The 19,532-nt window shown below is 41.2% G+C and overlaps 1 protein-coding gene across 7 annotated transcripts in view; it reads right to left on the bottom strand.

The window, feature by feature from the left end:
* The window catches only part of LOC116922698 (CUGBP Elav-like family member 3-B), a 64,706-nt gene that overhangs the window by 14,192 nt on the left and 30,982 nt on the right, over positions 1-19,532 (bottom strand). For all 7 annotated transcript variants that reach the window (XM_032929081.2, XM_032929080.2, XM_032929079.2 and 4 more), the window contains exons 3-4: positions 6,897-6,945; positions 3,005-3,133 (exon numbers count right to left, since the gene is read on the bottom strand). In XM_032929081.2, the coding sequence (XP_032784972.2) occupies positions 3,005-3,133; positions 6,897-6,945 (178 nt within the window). The remainder of the gene's footprint in view (positions 1-3,004; positions 3,134-6,896; positions 6,946-19,532) is intronic.

The following is a 19,532-nucleotide window of genomic DNA, read 5'->3' as shown; positions in this document are numbered from 1 at the left end:
AGCTGTGTATACTTGAAATTGATGCGGAATATAAAGGGACCCCAATCCTTTCTCAACTTCCCCATTTTGGCTATTGCTTACACAAGCTGAAGGACGATTGGTTTTTTCTTTTTAATTCGATTAAACAAGCATGCCTATCTCTTTTTCTATGCTTCTTATTTGTTACTAGCCAATACCAGCAGTAGATGCGAACAGATCAGTGTAACACCTCGCCTCAATCCAATCTTCGTTCCACCCATTCAACGTTTGTATTCTATACCAATAGTTTCAACTTATACCGTGGCTATATTAATATAGCCTTCAATTCTATACAGTTATAGACATTCGACACTTGTGGAATGAAGACGATTGCCCATCGTCAGCGCCAGCGTTTGATTCCCGTCAGTTTATACTATCTAGAAATACAGCAAAGGCCGATTGAGAGGGCGCTATATACTCGAATGCTCTTGGCTGTCAAACTGTCACACGATCTCTTGTTTATATATACATGTATATATCCAACGTTGCTATCAGCCTTATAGCAAAATGTTTTGTTTCGTGCGCGTCTTCTTTCCGAGCAACTGCACATCGCCAAGCTCCGAAATTGCTACGATGGGTCGTCTGGATTTTAATCAACCGGTTGGATCGAGTTACACGTCACAGCGAATACGGGCGAACGCTGCGCGTATACATAAAACCAAAGACTTTGAGATATATACCGAAACCGGTTGATGCTTATACATACATTTATACTAAATGAACTGGATATAATACAGTAGCAGTCTATCCTACATACTGTATATTTATAACATCCATACATATATACTGGTATTCAATTGTATTACAGCCTGCGGCGAAGCGGAGCCTGCTCTATATGCCACGGAAGGAATAAGAGAGTTGCTCGCTGCTGCATAAGCAAGCGGCACCCAGAACTGGCCTGGGGCATTTTGCCTGCTCTATGTAGTCATCGCATCACGCATATGAAATGCACAACAGCATCATACATACATAGATGAAATCGAATTGTTTCCCGGCTGAGTTGACGTGGGCATGAGCAGGAAAGAAAAGAGAAACGGAGGGATCCCCTCCGGAAATCAGCCGCTACCGGTCCTCACTTCCTTTTCTTCTCCTCTTAATCAAAAAGTGGCAACAAAGCTTTAAAAAAAAAAAAACGCACTCTATGTATCATGCTCTCTATTTTCTCACTGTATATTCTGTGTGCTCGCCGGATGAATCGGAAATGACTAGGCGCGATGGGCCGTGCATAAAGAGCCTTCCCCTTTAAATAGATCTAACTGTGTATGACTTCACGCCGAGTGTTACGCGCACTTTAGCGGCTCGTGATTGAATCGTGTGCAAAATGGAGGGGCATACAAGATTTCCCATTGAAGCACTTGCAGATGATTGAGAGATTAAAACGTCAGAATGTTGCGTCATCAAAGCGTTGCGCTGAAACGTTGCAATGCAACAAGTCTTAATGAATTTTCCAAACTTTGGGCGCAAAATGGATTTTCAGTAACGTGGTTCTCTTTACAAACTGTTTTTCTTTCTTTTTATTCATTTTTTTTTTTCATTTGGAATTGACTTAAATCTCACAACTTTTGATTTAATTTTTCTCATTTCATTTCCCCATCATCTTGACGCCGTTCATCTTTCAAATAACGTTCAATAGTAGACTAGACTATATACAAGGGCCGATGGATATGGAAATCTGACGATGAGATTCAAATCACTAACATCTGCTCTTGGTCGTTCATCAATAATTCCACAGTCAGGAAATAAGAACCATCGGGAGATACATAAGACTGGCGCTGCCCTGGGTTTTTGGTACCGTACGTCTTAAGCTGTTTGTTACACTTGTAAATAAGACGATAATTGATGGCGTGCGAGTGACAAGAAGGAAAGAAGATGATTACACAGCTATACACAGCCGCGAGTTGGAGGGATAGTGGGCGTTCTCCGAGGCGCAATGTATTGCTCTACATAAGGAGACAATAACGAGTTCACTTGTTGTGTGTAGACGTGGCCTCGCACAGCTCTCCTGGGCCAACCGGCAACAACAACAAAGAAAAACCACTTTAGATCGAGGGGCGAAAACCCATTCTTTTCTCGCTCGCTATCTCGAGGGGGTCAGCACGGCAGTCATACGAAATTGCGACATATTGTAGACACTATAGCCTACATATGGCCATGCGATGTTATTTGTTGCTTTTCCTCGTTTCTCCATTTTTTGTTGTTGATGTTGTTCTAGTTTTTATACTTTCCTCGTCTTGGCTGGCACGTTTTCTTGTATACATTTGTTTGTTTTTGTTTTGTTTTTTTCATTCCCCCCTTTCTTCTCTTTGATATTATTGCATTTTCTGCAGTGCGAACGTGTAATTCGATTGCCAAGACCTCCTTTTATTTGCCTTATTGTTTATTGTATTTGGTTAATGCATTGTATAAATACTATATATATATATTTATTGATAGATTGTATTGCGAGGGGATAATAAGTCGAGCGTTCGGTTCTGCAACATTTGTCTTTAGCTGCTAGCGCCTTGCGCTGCAGGTGGAGAGGAGGGGACGACCAAATGCAGTTAACGCAACAGCCACCTGGGGCATCGTTCCAGCCCATTACTCTCTTTCTCTATATATATACTGTACTTGCTACATAACTCTGCGCATATTGAAGCGACAGCCGCCTCTTACATCGTATATATAACCCCCCTCTCATTCTTTTACTTCTTTCAGCTCTTGATTGCATTCGGCAACACTTGATTCGACTGCAAATCTATAAAAGAGATGCACGCGTCACTGGCGGTTTGATCAACGTCAACGTTCTTTCATTTTGTTTGCGTATATTTAGGCCTTCGGAGCGGGGGAAACTTAAAGGCACACAATAAAATTCAGTTGCCCTATCGATTTATACGACCATCGTTTCGATATAAAAGGTCACTGCTGTTCATATATGAGGGTGATGCTTAAGTCGGCAAACGCGAAGAGTAAAAACAAGACAATAAAGAATATAAATTCAAAGTCTGACCTTTACTCTGTCCGTCTGGGCCGCGAAGAATGGTGCATTCCTCGATGGTGCCGTATGGTAGGAACAATTGTCTGACGTCTTCGTCCGTCTGCTGCTTGCTGAGCATACCCACGAAAAGCTTACGATCCTCTGAAACGAAAGCACAAAATCGAACATCAACGTTAAGCAATCGGCCGACAAATTGGGACGCCAATGAAACGGGAAAGGTTATATACAACACCACCACCATCGCAAAGTGCAACGATAACTAAATTGATTCCAATCTAAACGTGCTCTTGCAAATTGCGACATTCTTGTGCTGACAATGCTGTCCACGAGATCTATACACAACAAAAGAAGGGGGGGATAAGGAATCCGTATAGGCACGTGTGAGTAGCGTTAAATGGGTCGGGATTTAGAGGCAAAAGATTCCCGAATAACCTTTAAAAAAAAAGGGGTGCGGGATCTAGATATATTCAGTGGATAGAACGAGAGAGAACGGTGCTCATTGTCAATCCCGGCTGCGCACAATAGGTCCTCCTCGTAGAAAAAAAAAAGAAAAAAAGGGCTGCGAGCAATATCTTTTACGCGTGTTAAGACTCCCTGGACGAGCTCTTCTCGTCAAGAAAGACGGAACGAAAAAGAGGGAATGAAGGAGGGATAAAATAAAAAGGAGGAGAATAAGAAGAAAATGAAACACAAAGAAAATGAATATATCCTACGTATATATAAGACTGCAGCAGAGGAAGAATTTAGCGATAAAAGAGCAAGGAGGATGTAGCGTTTTATAACAGATCCTGTTCCATATATATATATATATATATCTACACACATTGGATGAATGGAACCCAAATCCTGTATGGCGATCGTTAATTTGCAGAAGAAAGCCGGGGCTTCCAAACAGCCTCACGAAAGTCTTTTTCTCTTTTGTGTATATAGATTTCTGGTTGCTTCTGCTTCTGCTGCTTTCATCGCTATTGAATCTCTTTCGCTTCATCAATCGCACTGCTATAGGGCATTAATAACGTTAATTGATAGGCCCTTCCTGGCCATCCCTATGTATATAATACACAGTATATGCAAGCTATAAATCTCTCCGTGCGATGACTTTTCTCCTACCAACCTTTCACGTTTGTTTTTTGTTTGTTTTTTGTTTTTTTGTTTTCCTTTTCTTTGATAATTCGGATGGCTCCTGGCTATATACGATTCCCCAGTATCTAATCTTGTACGAGAATAGACGAGCTTTTTGACCAGCATGCAGCAACCATCTCTTCTTTCTTTCTTAGAAATTGGAAATCGTGGGGTAGGGAAAAGAGACCGGCAAATCATATTAGATCGCACGCTCAAACGGACTCAGCCGACCATTCCATTTTGATTTTTTTCCAAACATTATTGAGATTGCTGGGCTTATCCGATCAAAAGTTTTCAAGCGCGTTATGTACACACTCTGAATTGCCACTTATTGCAGCGAAACCTTTTTCTCCATAGTTTTTCGTTTTCGTTTTAGCTTTTCATTTTCTTTTAATACTGAAAAAAAAAAAAAGAAAGAGATGAAGACACTAACACAAAAACTCATCACTCGAGTCGCATCGACGGGAAGCAGCAGTTCCAGCGAGGGGAAAAAATGTTATTGCTCGATATTAATTCGCCGAGACGATGACGAACAGACGCACCGCTCGCAGCAACCAGAATAAGGGAGGGAGGGGATCTATCAATCTAGGTATATTGAACATCAGGATGTATATATATTGAGCCAAAAAAAGAAGAGGGGGGGAACGAGAGCAATATCACGAGAATGTTGATCAAAGAAAAGAGAAGAGGAAAATATATATTTAAAAAGAAAAAAACGAGGATAAAACCGGAAGAAGAAAAAAAAAGAAAAGCAATTACAGTAGACGGAGATACAACGATCAATCAAAACATAAAAAAAAACCAACCCCCCTCTAAAAAAAAAAAAAATGCGAGATGAAAAAGAAACGCCTTACGAACATGATGATCATTTTAGTACCACGTAGGCTTATACTACGTTTAAATACAAAACACGTGTACGCTGATTGCAACAGTTTTGACCAATTTGGGGCAATCAAGGCCTGTGTATATTTTAAGTAACAAAAGGTTTATTAACGTTTGCTGTATATAGCTATACGTATATATATACAGCAAACACGTATATAGCCATCGTATATAGCGATTGGTATAGACGCATATACTGTTAGCTCTCCTGCGGGGCAGCGAAATCATTAGTATGCATCTCTCGTTTACGTCTATATATACTGTATATACCTCCCTATCTATACATTATTACTATTTTCGTATTTTTTTTTTTAAATCTTTTTTACTTCTCCGAGTTTTGCACGAAAACAAAGCACAAACTGCTGCTGGCCCTCCCCCCCGAAATATATCCTGCTTGTCTACTCGGCACGTCTAAATGTCGTTTGTATAATAACAGACAAAGGCGAGTTTGTTAGCGTTGCTTGGCCAACACCCCTCTAGGGTAGGGATGCTGATGTTATTGTTGTCTGACGATGACGCGGGGTATATAGACGATGGAAACAGAAGGTTGGCAAAACAGTCAGCAACAGCAGGCCAAGAAAGTGCAGGCCAATATTAAATAGGAGAGCGAGATTGATTGGGCGCCAGCGCAAAATGTTGCAGCATCGCAACCAGGACGCCGACAACCCTGTATTGGGTGTGCACGCACGTTCTTTTAACGCTGCACACACACACATTGCGTTCCGCACATTTAAGGCAGCCATATTATTACACGTATGTCTTCTATTCCGCCCACGGGCTAACGTCCAACCCCGCGGGAGTGCGTGCTATAGATGCCTTTGTGTTGCTCTATACATTCATTCTTGCTTCTTCTTATTCTTCTTCTTTTTATTTTTACTTCTTTGGGCTCGAATAATGACGCCATGGATTGCCAGGCCGTCTAAACTTGAATGACGCTATCCTCCCAACAACCAGTGCAAGACGGATCGAAAACGGCCGAGAAACGAAAGCCAAAAAGAATTGGGACGGGGGAGGACTATAATCCCACCGCAATCATTTCGTGCGGCTTCCCATACATCCATTCGAAAAAAAAAAAGGAAAAAAAAAATGGTCTACAAGCGAAAATGATTTTTAAATGTTCTTTTCCGCCTTTACGTTCTCTGCCTAATCGAATGTGTTTACACGTTAGGTCCTATATAAATACAGTACGTCTTAGAAAAAATTCTACTCTTTTTCTTTTTCTTCAACAACTGGAGTGGCAAAGCAAAATGAAAAAAAAAGGGGGTCGATTTATCTGAACGTCACGAGATCCATGGCCGCCCTGCCCGAAACAGCAGCAACATTAAGTTTAATTAATGCGTGCGCGACACACGCAGTCTGGCCTCACACGCTCGCTTTATTCCTACTAACCCTCTTCTTCTTCTTGTTTGTTTTTATTTTGTTTTTATATTCTTTATTCCAGACGGGTCTATATATAAAACAAAACAGAACGCAGACCAACACCGGAGAGAAAAATATAGAGGGACGACGGTCCACAACTTTATATTATATTACATATTTTTGTTTTATGTGTGCATCGCTTGTAATAAGAATAGAAAGAAGAAACACTGGCCTGATCGATGGCTGAAAAAGAGGGGGAATAAAGGAGAGTGTATAGTTGGCAATATTAAAGGCGGAAGGGAATGTATAAATGCTGCATACATGGCCAGCCACTATATATACGTATATACAAGCGAGCTGTGTATATAGAGGCACATCAAAAAGAAAAAAAGGGCAACGTATTGATGTCCGACTGCGAGCCATTTGGTTATGACGATGGGCCAACACGCACACGGCGGCCGACGCCAATCGGCGTATAATAAGACAAGGTGCTGGAATAAATTTGGGCCAAGTGGTGCGTATATTATATATAGACACTTACCTCCTCTGTTGTCGCTGTCTGCTGGTTTCACTTGAATAGGACGGTTCATCTGTTCACCAACAAAAGAGAAAGAGAGAAAGAGAGAAAAAAATAAAAAATAAGAAAAACATTTTGGTTTAAATTAGATTCAAATGTCAAGTGCATACACTTTAATCATCAATTCCCTTTTTCTTTCTGTTATGAATTTAGTCAAGTAGACTCAATAGGCTTCTATACATTAAATGGTCTCCTATACAATAAGAGAAACTCTTTGTCCTCTAGTGTCTGTACTTTGTTGACTTGGATGTCTAACATGTCAGAAATTTACGTTGACATTTTTCTTTGTTGATGGCCCCTCTTTTAAAACACACAATCAGCTGGGTTCTTCCATTTAAACAGCAACACAAACGCGGTTAAAAAAGCAATAAGATATTTTTTTTTTTTATTTTCAAATCCAAAATCAAAAGAAGCTTTTTCTTTTGAAAGAAATCGAGTTGTCGCCATCGTTACGCCTGTCGGTCGTGTTCTTATATACTTGCGAGGCGAAAAGAGAGAAAGAGCTCCATCTGTGTATAACGTACAGCAACGAATCGCTTTCCGAAAGAAATCATGCATGAAGACGTCGTATGGTCACCCTCCTCTTTTCTCTTTCTCCCTGGAGCCAAAGAAAAGTGAGACGGGCGACAGCTGAACGACCAGTGACTGGTCCTTGGGGCTGACAACTCGATCAAGTCGTCGGCTTTTTACAACGAGTGGTTCTGGTTTATAGTACGTCTATAGTGAAACGGAAGTCAACTTGCCTTCCGCCTCGGACAAGCCAAAAGAAAAAAAGAAAAAAAAAAGAAAAAAACGTGTTGAAGAGGAAGGAGCAATTGAAAGACCGTCTATACATGTCGACTGGTTTCGATTTGATTTGATTCCACCAACGAGACGACGGTTCCTCTTCAACACCGGAGGGCGATATATGAAAGAGTCAAGTGAACAACACGCGAACACACTCTTCGGGAAAGCGACAGAGATCCGCTCTCCCATTTGACACTCGAGTTGGCCGTAGACTCATTAGTTGGCCGACCGAGTTGGCCCTTCTCTTTTTCACGGTCCATCTGAGCCCAATTGGCGCTCTCGTCGCACAGACGCACGAGCGCAAAAACAAAAAAAAACAATAAGCATCAAGAGAAACGACGAATCAAGCGTACGTTGCTTGCCCCCCTTTTTTCTGTTTTAGAGCCCCTTTGTGTGCATGAGGGGCTCTAGCTGAGCAACATCTAGACCGTCCTTCCTTTTTGTGTGTGTGTGCTAACGCAGTTGCGGGCTCCAATCGATTGAAAATCTTTGAGGGGTTGTAAGCCGATTTCATTATACACAAGGAGGCAGCAGTCGCCAAGGATTTCAACTGTTGGAGCACGTAGCCAAAAGCCCGTTCGCCGTTCATTTCGTTTCCATCTCACTCGATTTCAATAATTTCAAGGAACAAGGAGCCGTGCAAGAGATGAACGTTATCGATCGTGCTGTAGTTTCATTGTGGTGGGAAAGCGCCAATTGGAACGGCGGGGGAAATGCAAAAGTTTTTTGATCAAAAATGACAAGATGGAAGACGACGACTTTCTCTCTTTCTTTCTTTCTCCATCTGAAATGAACACGACAGTTATCATCTCGTTCTTTTTAAAACGAACAAGATTTTTAGACGCATACATTATAATAAAAGAGTCCGCCCTTTCTATGCTCTATTTGCATGATCTAAAGTCGCAAGTCACTTGCAACTCCGAGTTTCTGATGACAGTAATGAAGGCGCCAAGCGCTGGTTGCGGGCGTTCCTGTCTCCCATTTGGTTTTCTGTTCATTACGTTCGATCTTCAAACGAAAATCCTGTCTCTCAAGTTATCCCATCTTTTGCGTCACTCGTGTAAGCGTATAGCTTCGCATCGCACTCTGATGCCCGACTGATTGCCGTTCTTCGCCCCCTCCTTTTTTGCCTCTATATAATGTACGTAGCACCCCGTCATCTCCCCAACTCGTCTTTCTCTTTCCTTCGCTAGATGCGAGCTGATGTCGCACTTTACTATCGAAAAATAAATCCTTACGGTTCCTAAGATGCTCGTTCCCCGAGAGACTTGCCTCGCGAGACCTAATTAAAGCCGCTCTGCCATTGCGCTTGCTACTGCTTGCTGCTGCTTGCTGCTCGTTATAACGAGAGACCGTCTCCGACTGTCTCTCGCTCTTCTCTTTTCAAAGTATCTTCTCTCTTCTCGTCCCTGCTCGCAACCCTGCCACTCGTGTGTGCGCTTCTTTCCTCTTCTCGTCGGTTTCCCCTTACCGCACATCTTTTACTCTGATCCTCTTTCCGCATCAGTGGTTGCCAATCAAGGAGCAGATTAGCGGCAGCGACATTACTACTCTTCAACCCGCCCCATCAGCACTACTGCAACTCCAAAACCTTTTTCTTTTCTTTTATTTTTATTTTTTCCCTCCCTCTTTCTCAGAAAGGATATTGTGAAGCAAGGGTCCCATAGGAAGGCAATAGGATGGCGGGGTATGAGGGTCAGCCACTAACTATCGCTGAAGAGTACATATATATGTACCCTGTTGCGTGCCACCGTTCCGAGTAGTGTATGCACACTCAGCGAATGCAAAGCAGCTTAAACGTCATTAGGAAGTTTGGAGACTCGAAAATTGGGCCAGTCTCATACGCATATATATTACGTCTGCATATTTATTTATTTTTTTTTAAGGAGCTCAGCTATGGGATTTATGATTTTCACCCTAGCTATCTATTAACTTCAAAATAAGGTAAATCAAAAGAAAATTGATTGATTCTGAGCCTTCTACTTTTTAGAAGAAAGAACATCATCGGCCAAACAAAACAACAACAAAAAAAGACAGTCATTTTTCAATGTGTCACTGGCTCGACGATCTTTGCTATTATGCAAAACATGTTGTGTGTGTGTGTATGTGCGTATAAATAAACGAGTCGGTGAAATGTGCGCGAGGCGGGCAGGCGATCGATTCAATTCTCGGTAGTAGTATAAGCTATATATATAAAAAGGGCTTCACACTCTTGTGTGACAAGGGCTGTGTTTTGGATGAATGATAACACGTTGATAATGATGGTAATGCACAACATACACAAAATGGTGGAAAACCGAAAGCATAACTGATGGGGGGAAGGGGTGGGAGAAATGTGTCCTTAAAACCAAACAAAAAAAAAAGAGAAATAGAAAAGAAAAAAAGAAGATTGAAAGACGACGAGGAAAATGTCACGTCATCTAGCGGGTAAAACGTCAGAACGGGGAAACGAGAAAGCGCATCATTAGCATAATAGTCCGCGGTCTCGACGATTTACACAACAAGGGTGCCCGCTAATTGGAAATGGAAACATTGGCGAGGGGACAAAACAAAACAAAATCCGAAGAGAAATATAGAAAAAAAATCAATGAAAAATGGAAATGATGGCAATCAGTCATGTTGCGAAGACTCGGACCAGTCTAATACAACTTTGGCCTGTGCAACCCACAATGTGTTCTATACGCACGTCGCCTGCACGACTTAATAACTTTGCTCATTTCACTTTTTAATTGTGGTTTTTCTTTTTATTTTTTTCAATCCAAACATTTGGAAAGGATAATGTCATCGCCTTGAAAAAAAGAAAAATGATCTGAATGCAACGTGTATATGCATATATTTTCTCTTGTCCTTTCCACTTTTGAAAGAAGTCAGGTCAAGTGTGAAACGAGAGATGAAGCTTTACATTCTAGAGGGAATATATATAAGAGAGAGAGAGAGCTTCTCTGCCAAAGTTATGCAGTCGAAGGAGGGAAAAAGTAGACTTTGAAAGGCTTAAACTTTGCGACGAGGCGTATGATCTCTTGTCATCCGCTTCCTTTACTCATCCTATTCCGTAGTCTCTCTCTACTTTATCCTTACTAGCGCTCTCTCTCTCTGTGTGTGTGTGTGTGTGTGTGTGTGTATAGTCTAATTCCGCACGTTACTAACCAGTTTACCATAGGAAGTAGAGGCACGCATGATGCAGTCGCTTATAAATCGAGTTTTATCTTGAAAAAAAAAGAAAGAAAATAATCACTGGATATGGGCGTTGAAAAAGGGAAAGAACGAGAATAATTTTTTTTTGAAAGAAGAAAAAAGCTAAAGATGCCTAATCTCTCCGGCGGCCAGAGAATATCTTTGGAGTAGAGTGAAGAGTCGTGACGGGCCGGTAGAAGAAGAATAGACGGCCACCGTGTACATCGATGACGTCGTCGTGGGGCCTCATTCTTTCCTCCTTTTTTGCAATATGAAAAGCTCTTTTGATTCTTTTTCTCTTCTGGTTCGTTCTTATTTGTCCAATATTCCTCCATATATACTTATAACATAATCTTTATCTTCTCTTAAGAATGAGAGACCCCTCAACCCCTCATATCCTCTACGAATGGAGCGGAGCATTGAATTGGGACGTCTGTATCGCAACGGCGGTAAAAAATCTTGAATTTTTGTGGAAAGGAAAAAGAAAAAGAAAAAACAAAAACGGTGGTCTGGACGTTATAGTTTTTTTCTTCGCCTGACGTCAGCGTTCAAACGGAATAACAGGACACGCTAGACGCGATTACACACGCCACGATTTAGCAGAGCGTGGAAAACGGGCGGGATTGGCGTTCATTCAAATACCGTGAGGCAAACCGATTAGGATACACACACACAGCACACACACCCACATGTATATATATATATGGTCTGTCCTCTGCTGTATGTAGCGAGCTATCAAATTACATTCAGACCCTCCAGGGGAGGAGTAGAGGAGGAACACGGCAGTTTTATTTTCAAAGAAAGAAAAAAAAAATAAAGTGAGGGAAACTTCGTTTTGAATGGGCTCGTGAGAGTCACGAGAGTTAACAAATAAGGTCAAAATAAAATGGGAAGTTTTATTTTGATTTGATTTTTTTTCTTCTTCTTCTTCCTCCCCTCTTTCTCACACGATGCTTCTTTGCATTGCCATCATTCAAAGTCGCTCAGTGGACGTGTCCTGCATAAGCAAAATGCAGCGGACCATTTCGTTTCTCTTTTCTCTTCTCTTTTCCTCTAAGACGGCGCACGTATAAAAAGAAAAATGAACGACTGATGGATGAGCTAAAACAAACGTTGTGTCACATTCAGATTCCCGTTTTCCAACGGGAATTTAAAACAACAACAACCAAAAACAAAGGAATTTTTTGTTTTGTTCTAATCTTTCATTGAAGGAGTTTTCTCTTGAAACGTTGGGACGCCGGATGTTGCTGACATGTTTCAAATAGTATTAGGCCATTTTTATTTTATATTTTCGATAATACTGAGCAATCTCGTACGATGTGATACTTGAATTGTTTTGCAGATCATATAAATGTGACCCTTGATGCGCTAGCCTTCAAATATTTCAGGAAAAAAAACAAAACAAAACAAATAAATGGTGTCGTAAAAAGCTAGTGGGCAAGTCGGTCGAAAAACATCCGAACGGGACATAGAAGCAAAATGAATCTATCCTATAAAAAAAAATGGAACGAACGAAGAGAAAGGGAGGAAATATATATATACAACATACTTGACGAAGAAAACAAGGAAAAGAGATAAAAGCTTCATCCACTTGAGACTCGTCCTCGTTGTCTTTTCGTCATTTCCCGATCGACTTCCTCTTTTTTTTCTCTTCTCTTTCTCTCTCTTTCTTTCCTTTTTCTTTTTTTGAAATATCCTTTTCTCTTTTTTTGGTGCTCGTCTATTCCATCAGCCAAGAAAACGCCACTGCCTTTTTCAATCTCGTTGCTTATCCAACGCTCAGCAAAAAGAAATTGAAAGCTCTTCAAACGTATAGATGTGATTGCCATCGGCTAGACTTCCATCGCATTTTTTGTTCTCCAAATCATCGCAACGTCCCAAAACAAAAAAAATACTTGCCAATATACCCAAAATTTCAGTATTTCAAATCGATAACAGAACCAACAAAAAAAGAAAGATAATCATTTTAACAAGCTTAAAAAGACACGGACACTCGAGCGCACTGATGGCGAACGTGTTCGACCGCTGGAGCTTACCTAACGCCAAACGAAGAGGATTTCAATGTTTCGCGTGGCGAGTGTGCAAAAACAAATGTCTGCCGATGGTGAAAATGCACACACACTTGGCGCACCGAATTGAACAAAGGAAATTTCGCAGAAGCCCCTCCGCCGACCGAATGAAATCGAAATTCGTGTGTGTGTGTGTGTGCGTGGGCGGAAGAGTCGTCTCGACGCTTGTCACTCGGCGATGGCGCAACACTTATTAGGGTCAACAGCAAAATTGGGGTTGCACTAATTTTGCAACTGTTCGAGAAGAAACTCTTCGATCTCGGTAGGGAGCAAAAAGAAAAGAACAAGTCGATACTGATTGATTTTTCGTGTCGCTGTGCCTTTTGGGCGGATTGCCGAAACACCCGACGGAAGCCAATGGCGCTGCAACAAAAATGGAATGGGAAAAAGGGAGACACAGCCGAATGGAGGCCAAGGCACACAAAGAAGATCCCCAAATAAAAAAAACAAAAAAAACAGCACTAGCGAAAAGGAGATAACAAAACAAAAAATCCAAACAAAGAAAATGCGGCTGTTAAAACCCGAATTATATTAGCGGGCTCTTCGAGTTTGAATTGAACGCTAACCACAGCAAGCGGCCGTTCAGTGATGGAAATGTTGTAAGAAACAGCACCAATTGGAGACGGGATAAAAGCAAAACAACCCAAAAAAAAAAAAAGGGAAATGAAAACAAAACCGGAAGATGTGGAGAGGCAGACACGAAGAGAGAATGAAAAAGAGGGGGGAACCAAATTTGCAGAGTGCAACGGGTTTGCAGCTCAACGAAACAGTGGCGCTAGGACGACTGAAGAGACTGAAAACGGCGGACCGAGCGGGATTCCTTCCTCTCGGCGCTGAGTGTGTCAGTGTTCACGCACGCACAAGCAGTGTGTGTAGATTCAGTAAGGAACTGCGCGCGCTATACAAGAGCTTTCCTTATATGCCACCGGTCACGACACACACACACACACACTGGGCCACACAATCCACTGGGTGGGTGGCAAGTGGAGGAAATATATAAGAAAGGAAAAAGAATATAGGAAATCTACACACAGACACACACAGCACACAAAGTTTTCGACGACTGCGCATGAAGATGCCGTCGTCGTATAGAAGATTTGAGGGGGGGGGGAAAGAAAATCCAGGACAAAAGTTTTCTTCTTTTTATACCCCACTCGCTCTCCCTGGTTTTATAAAAGAATCAACAGGCTTCTTCAGTTCCGCTTTCTTTCTTTCGTTTTTTCTTTTTTTCTTGTTCTGCTATTTGCTCTCGGCTGCGCTTCGTTGTGTCTCTTATTTTTCCGTCCTTGTAAACCCTCGTTGCACAGAGAAGAAGAAGGAAGGACTACTGTGTGTATAGGCCTAATATCCGTCGGATTATAGCGGAAGAAGAAAGACTATAGTAGATTCTATCCTCGGCATATTTTTTTGATTTAGAAGAGGAGAACTATACTGTGTAACACGAGATGATGCAAAGAGGCTTTATTGCAATGAATTATGAAATCGTTGATCGCAAAAGAAGTCGTCGTATAAGATCTAGGGAAAAGAAGAGACGCAGAATCGCTTGATTCTATAAATTCGCGACGTTGCGCAGCAGAAAGTTAAATTGTGAATAATCTAACCGCATTTGCATGCGGATGTTGTTCTTATTAGCCCACAAAGTCGGAAGCCCATTCTGAGACGAAAACAAAAAACAAAAAAGATATAGAAGGTCACAGGTCTCGAAACGACGGTCTACCATCATCAGCTTAACAAGAAAGGGGGAGGTGCTAGGAAGAGATTGGAGCACAGCGAGGGGGAGAGGGGGAAGCCTGCCAAGGGCTACAGTCTCGGAACACGTATATAGCCCAAAGATTTAAACTCTCTCCACTTGGGCTCCTCTTGTTGTCCAAAAGATTGTAGAAATCTCGAGAACAGCAAGGAGAATCAAATACGAAGAGCCACCCACGAAGCAAATAAAAAAATAAGAGATTAGCATGCAAAAAAAAAAAAAAAGAAGAATCGAACTCCGCCTACACGCACTCAGGCCCTCAGGGAGATATAGAAATTCATTTCTCCCCCCCCTTCTTTTTTAATATGTACATTTTGCCTTCTAGTATTTATATGACTGAAAAACTCTTGGTTTGTGTGCACAGAACGCTCTTCAAGTTTCTCTGAAAAAGATGGATCTACCGTGGAACAATGAGATTGCAAAATAGAAAAGAAAAGAAGGGACGTCTGTGCGAAGAGCGTTGTATATAGATCCGCCTCTATCAAGAACGTCTAGAATGAGACCAAGCATAAGCGGCAGTCGTAATACTACTACTACTATACTATTACTACCACCGAGTGTATATAGAAGTTTCCCTCTCTGATATCTGTGTGTGTGTGTGTGTGTGTGTGCTCTCTGACAGAGAGAAAAGGAAGAAGACGAGGACTTAAACAAAATCAATACACCCCAGCAACGTATGTATACACCACGCACAGCACACACACACGCTCGCACAGGCTGGCATAACATGTAAGACGGCGAGCAGAAAAGCCTGCAACTCCTACTTTGCTTTTTATTTTTTTTATAGGAGACGTCAACGACGGACGGCCATAGCATAAGCGACGGTGTCGACGTCTTTTTCCCGCCCGCTGTCAAAGAAACACGCGTCGCTCTCAGTCGCATTTTCTTATACTCGAGGGCGCATTATCTTTATACATTCGGAGTTGCTCTCTCTCTTCTATTCTGCCGGCCTATATTACACACATTTCGTTTTGTTTGTTTTGTTTTTTTCCCCCTTTTTTGTTTGATGTGAGCTTTCGTTCACTTGGATTTCACGGCCGAAAGAGAGAAAAGATAAAACAAGAATAGAATGAGAGGAACAATCGAGTTAACTTTCTTATTTTCTATTGGTATAGCCGAATGATTGCAGACGAGCGTACAGCAGATAATGGTGTGGCTTGTTTATCGAACGTGTTGCCGAATAATTCGGCCATTATTACGGTCGAGTAAGTGCAAGGTGGGCTTGCGGGACCCTTTACCCGAAAACGGAAAGGAAGCAACTGGATGATGGCAATCAAGCCATTCTTATTACTATTTGATGAAAAAAAAATATATATAGAGAGGGAAGAAGAAGAAGAAAAAGGGGGGAGGGAAATGAGATTGTTTACTGTACCGTGAACATTCGAAATAAAAGACAAATTACAACAGGAAATAAAACTACTTTTTTTCTCTTTTCTCTCTCTGCTTTTCGCGCTTCACTTCAAACCGAAGCAAATGGGGAAAAAAAAAGGAGAGAGAACCATATAGAAGGATGGGAAAGCTTATAGTTGAATTCGTATCATTTACAACGATCATTAGCATCCTTAATATATCCATGTATTCTTTTCCTCCTCTCTCCCATTTTATTTCAGTCTCTTCTCCCCCTTTTTCATTCCTTTTATATCTGAACGTTTATATATATTTTTTTTTTACCCTGGCGTCTACCGCAAAACGACTAACGGTTTGTTTTTCGTTATTATTTACGTTCGCAGTGGGTACACGATCGTCGGCAAAAAGCGGAGAAAGAATCCCCTTTCCCCCCTACTAGTATGCGATGCTATGACACGCGTGACTGAGATCTAATTGCTCTAATCGTTCAAAAACAATGGGGTTTCTTCTTTTTTTTTTTTGGGGGGGGGGGGGCTTAAACAAAGTCAGGCAATCTTTTCTTTTTCCTCAAAAAACAAAAACAAAAAATGAATCAATAAAAATCTGTAAAAGATTTCTATTCCAACGAAGATGACACCTATACGATGCGTTATATAGTCCATGTGTTATATATACAGCAGCACAATAGAGACCCGAATGCGCGCTTATTGTCTGAGGACACGGGAAATGAGGTTAAAGAATATCTATGCATATATCATCAGAGGAGACAAAGTCTATTATCGACAAAATAAAAACAAAAAAAAACTTTCTACAAAAAAAAAAAAAGAAAAATGGAAATAAGATTGAGACATGAAGCGCAGCAGACTGAGTTTTATAAAGAAAAGTTAGCCAAAAACTAAAAGTTCATTTTGTTTTTTTTTCTTTCTTCGAGACAGAGAAGCGCACGGAACGCGCTCATCAAATTTCCTCGGCTTTAGTATATACATAATGACACACACACACACACACACACAGAGGCGGAGAAGCTCTTCGAGGAAAAGAAGGGAAGAGAAGACAGTTTGACTCGTCTTATACATAAAAACTTGGATATACGATTTTGTGAATCATATCCAATCTTCGAAAAAGTATATAGAACGCCGCTAGATGAACGTGTCAAAATCAATTTGAAATCTAAGCAAGACCCGCCTTTCAAAATAAAACGAGATAGACTGGATTAATGCACTAAATCACTGAAGAAAAGGGGGGAGTATATAGCGCTAACGGTGAAGGGTTGAACAAAAAAATGAGTGCCCCATCTGGTGACAGGCGAAAGGTTCTGGCCGTTATCATTTTGTCGGGTCGTTGGCGAATCAATGATCCCCTTTGCCATGGCTTGGCTATATAGATGCACTCCGCCGTATAGTATTTATGGTTATGTGCTGGGTGCTGGTATAAGAGTGTCGAAAGAAGGGAAAGGGGGGGAAATCTTATCCTATGCCACCAGTCTTACAATAATCATAAAAATAATATATAATATAGAGTTATAAGACCCTGCTTTAGTAAAACTGCTGTTTCGTAGATAGACGAATATTTTGAAGCCCCTTCTAAAAGGCTCCACCCACCTACGGCGTAGTCTATATGGAGCCCATGGAGAGAGAAAAAAAGCTTCGCACACTTGTCTGTGAATTGATGATCACAGCAGCATGGCCGACGACTAACCGATGGAAGAAAACCCAACACGATATTATAACCAAGTGAATGGGAAAAAAAAAAAAAAGAAAAATTACGAGAACCGAATTTGCATATAGATATATCTTTCGATCTATCGCGTTTATGTCTGTGTGTGTGTTTAGGCCTTGGAGAATATATCAAAGAAAAACTAATACGACGTCTATGTATAGCGATGAATAACCCATTTAAAATTTAGCCCGCTCTTCAACCAAGAGCAGCACAATAATATACACACATAGAAAGAGCGGCGTTTTGCAGTTTGTATAGCCATCGATTGATAAGCCGGATGTTGATTATGTATTACCCCCCCAAAAAAAAAAATCTAGGAGGAGAGCCTGTGCGCAGTAGATGCATTCGAACCGTACGTGAACTCACGAGAACTCTATAAACGTGAAAAAAAAAGTCAAAGTCAAAGCGCGACGAACGTGAAGTTGTTGCAAGAAAGAAAAAAAAAAGGGGGAGGGAAGCGTCGTGTGTTCTCTCAGTCCTTGTTAACAAGGGAAACTCAAATTGGGAGAGACGTACAGCGAGTCAAAGTCGGCAGCGGAACAATGGCTGCGCCTGATTGAAGTCGAGCGACGAGCGTGAAAAGGTCATCCTTCTTGTTCCTCTCTTTCCTTTTTTTTTTTGTTCTTTGTTTTTTCATGTCCTTCTTTTCACTTTTTCAAACTTTGCCAGCAAAGTTTTAGAAAGACATAAAATAAAAATCTATGCAATCAAACTCTTTCTTCTCTAAATATAGGCACAAAAAGACGACCTTGGTGCGGACATTTTGGAATAAAAAAAAAATTAATAAAAAGACATTTCCCAGTTGAAGAAGACGAATTAAAGTCAATTAAAACCAGCGCATATAACATCGTTCCATTTCTGCAAAATGACGAAAGCCAAGGCAAATAATTAGGGGCCGCGCGTGACGCGCATCTACTCTGCATCCATAATCGAAATGGCTTTTCAATTGCTCATCCTCCCCCCCCCCCCTTCCTTCTTAACTATAGTTCCGTAGGCATGCACTTATGTTCACCACAGCAGATGCGACTTACACGGCCAAGATTTCAAAACACCTGCATTCACCTGATGCTGTCAGCATCTTCACAAATCTTCGAGGAACCAAACAAAGCAAAGCAATAAACAAACGAAATTGCAATATGAGAAATAGATCCAAATTGATTCCACGAGATCAATATATCCATTACAAAGTATACATATAGGGCTGTCGATGTAGACCAAAGTCGTACACGTAGAGCAGAGAAAAGATTAAGTTATTTTCTGTTTTTGAAGAGGAGGGGGATGAGGAGAAGGAGGAGGAGGACGATGACAATAACAGCAGCACGGGACCAGGTCCAAAATCGTCAGCTTCCATAGCGGGTGCGCGCAGCACAGGCGAGCGAGTGCAACCAAGCAAAGTTCACTGGTGCGCATAATTGGATTGGTCGAATCGTTCGTCTCTATTCGACCCATTACTATATATCCAGTCCATTGCTGCATCCATCTCTATCCATCCGTGAAAACAGAGTCTATATTACCAGAACCCGGTTCAAACGCAACTACTCATGTAGAGATGGACAAAAGATATTGAAAAAAAAAAGAAAAAAAAAAAGGGGGGGAGAGAGGGGGACCATCGTTTTAGCTTCTCCTAATATATAGAGATGCCAATAAAACACCTGACTGGGCTTCTTTGTTATATATAAGAATAATAACAAGAGTGTTCCACGAAAAAAAAAAAATGATGTTTCATTTGTTTTGTCTTTGTTTTCGGACGGGCAA

The sequence above is a fragment of the Daphnia magna genome, linkage group LG5, assembly GCF_020631705.1.
Source record: "Daphnia magna isolate NIES linkage group LG5, ASM2063170v1.1, whole genome shotgun sequence".
NCBI lineage: Eukaryota > Metazoa > Arthropoda > Branchiopoda > Diplostraca > Daphniidae > Daphnia > Daphnia magna.
This window is presented reverse-complemented; position numbering and strand designations above follow the sequence as displayed.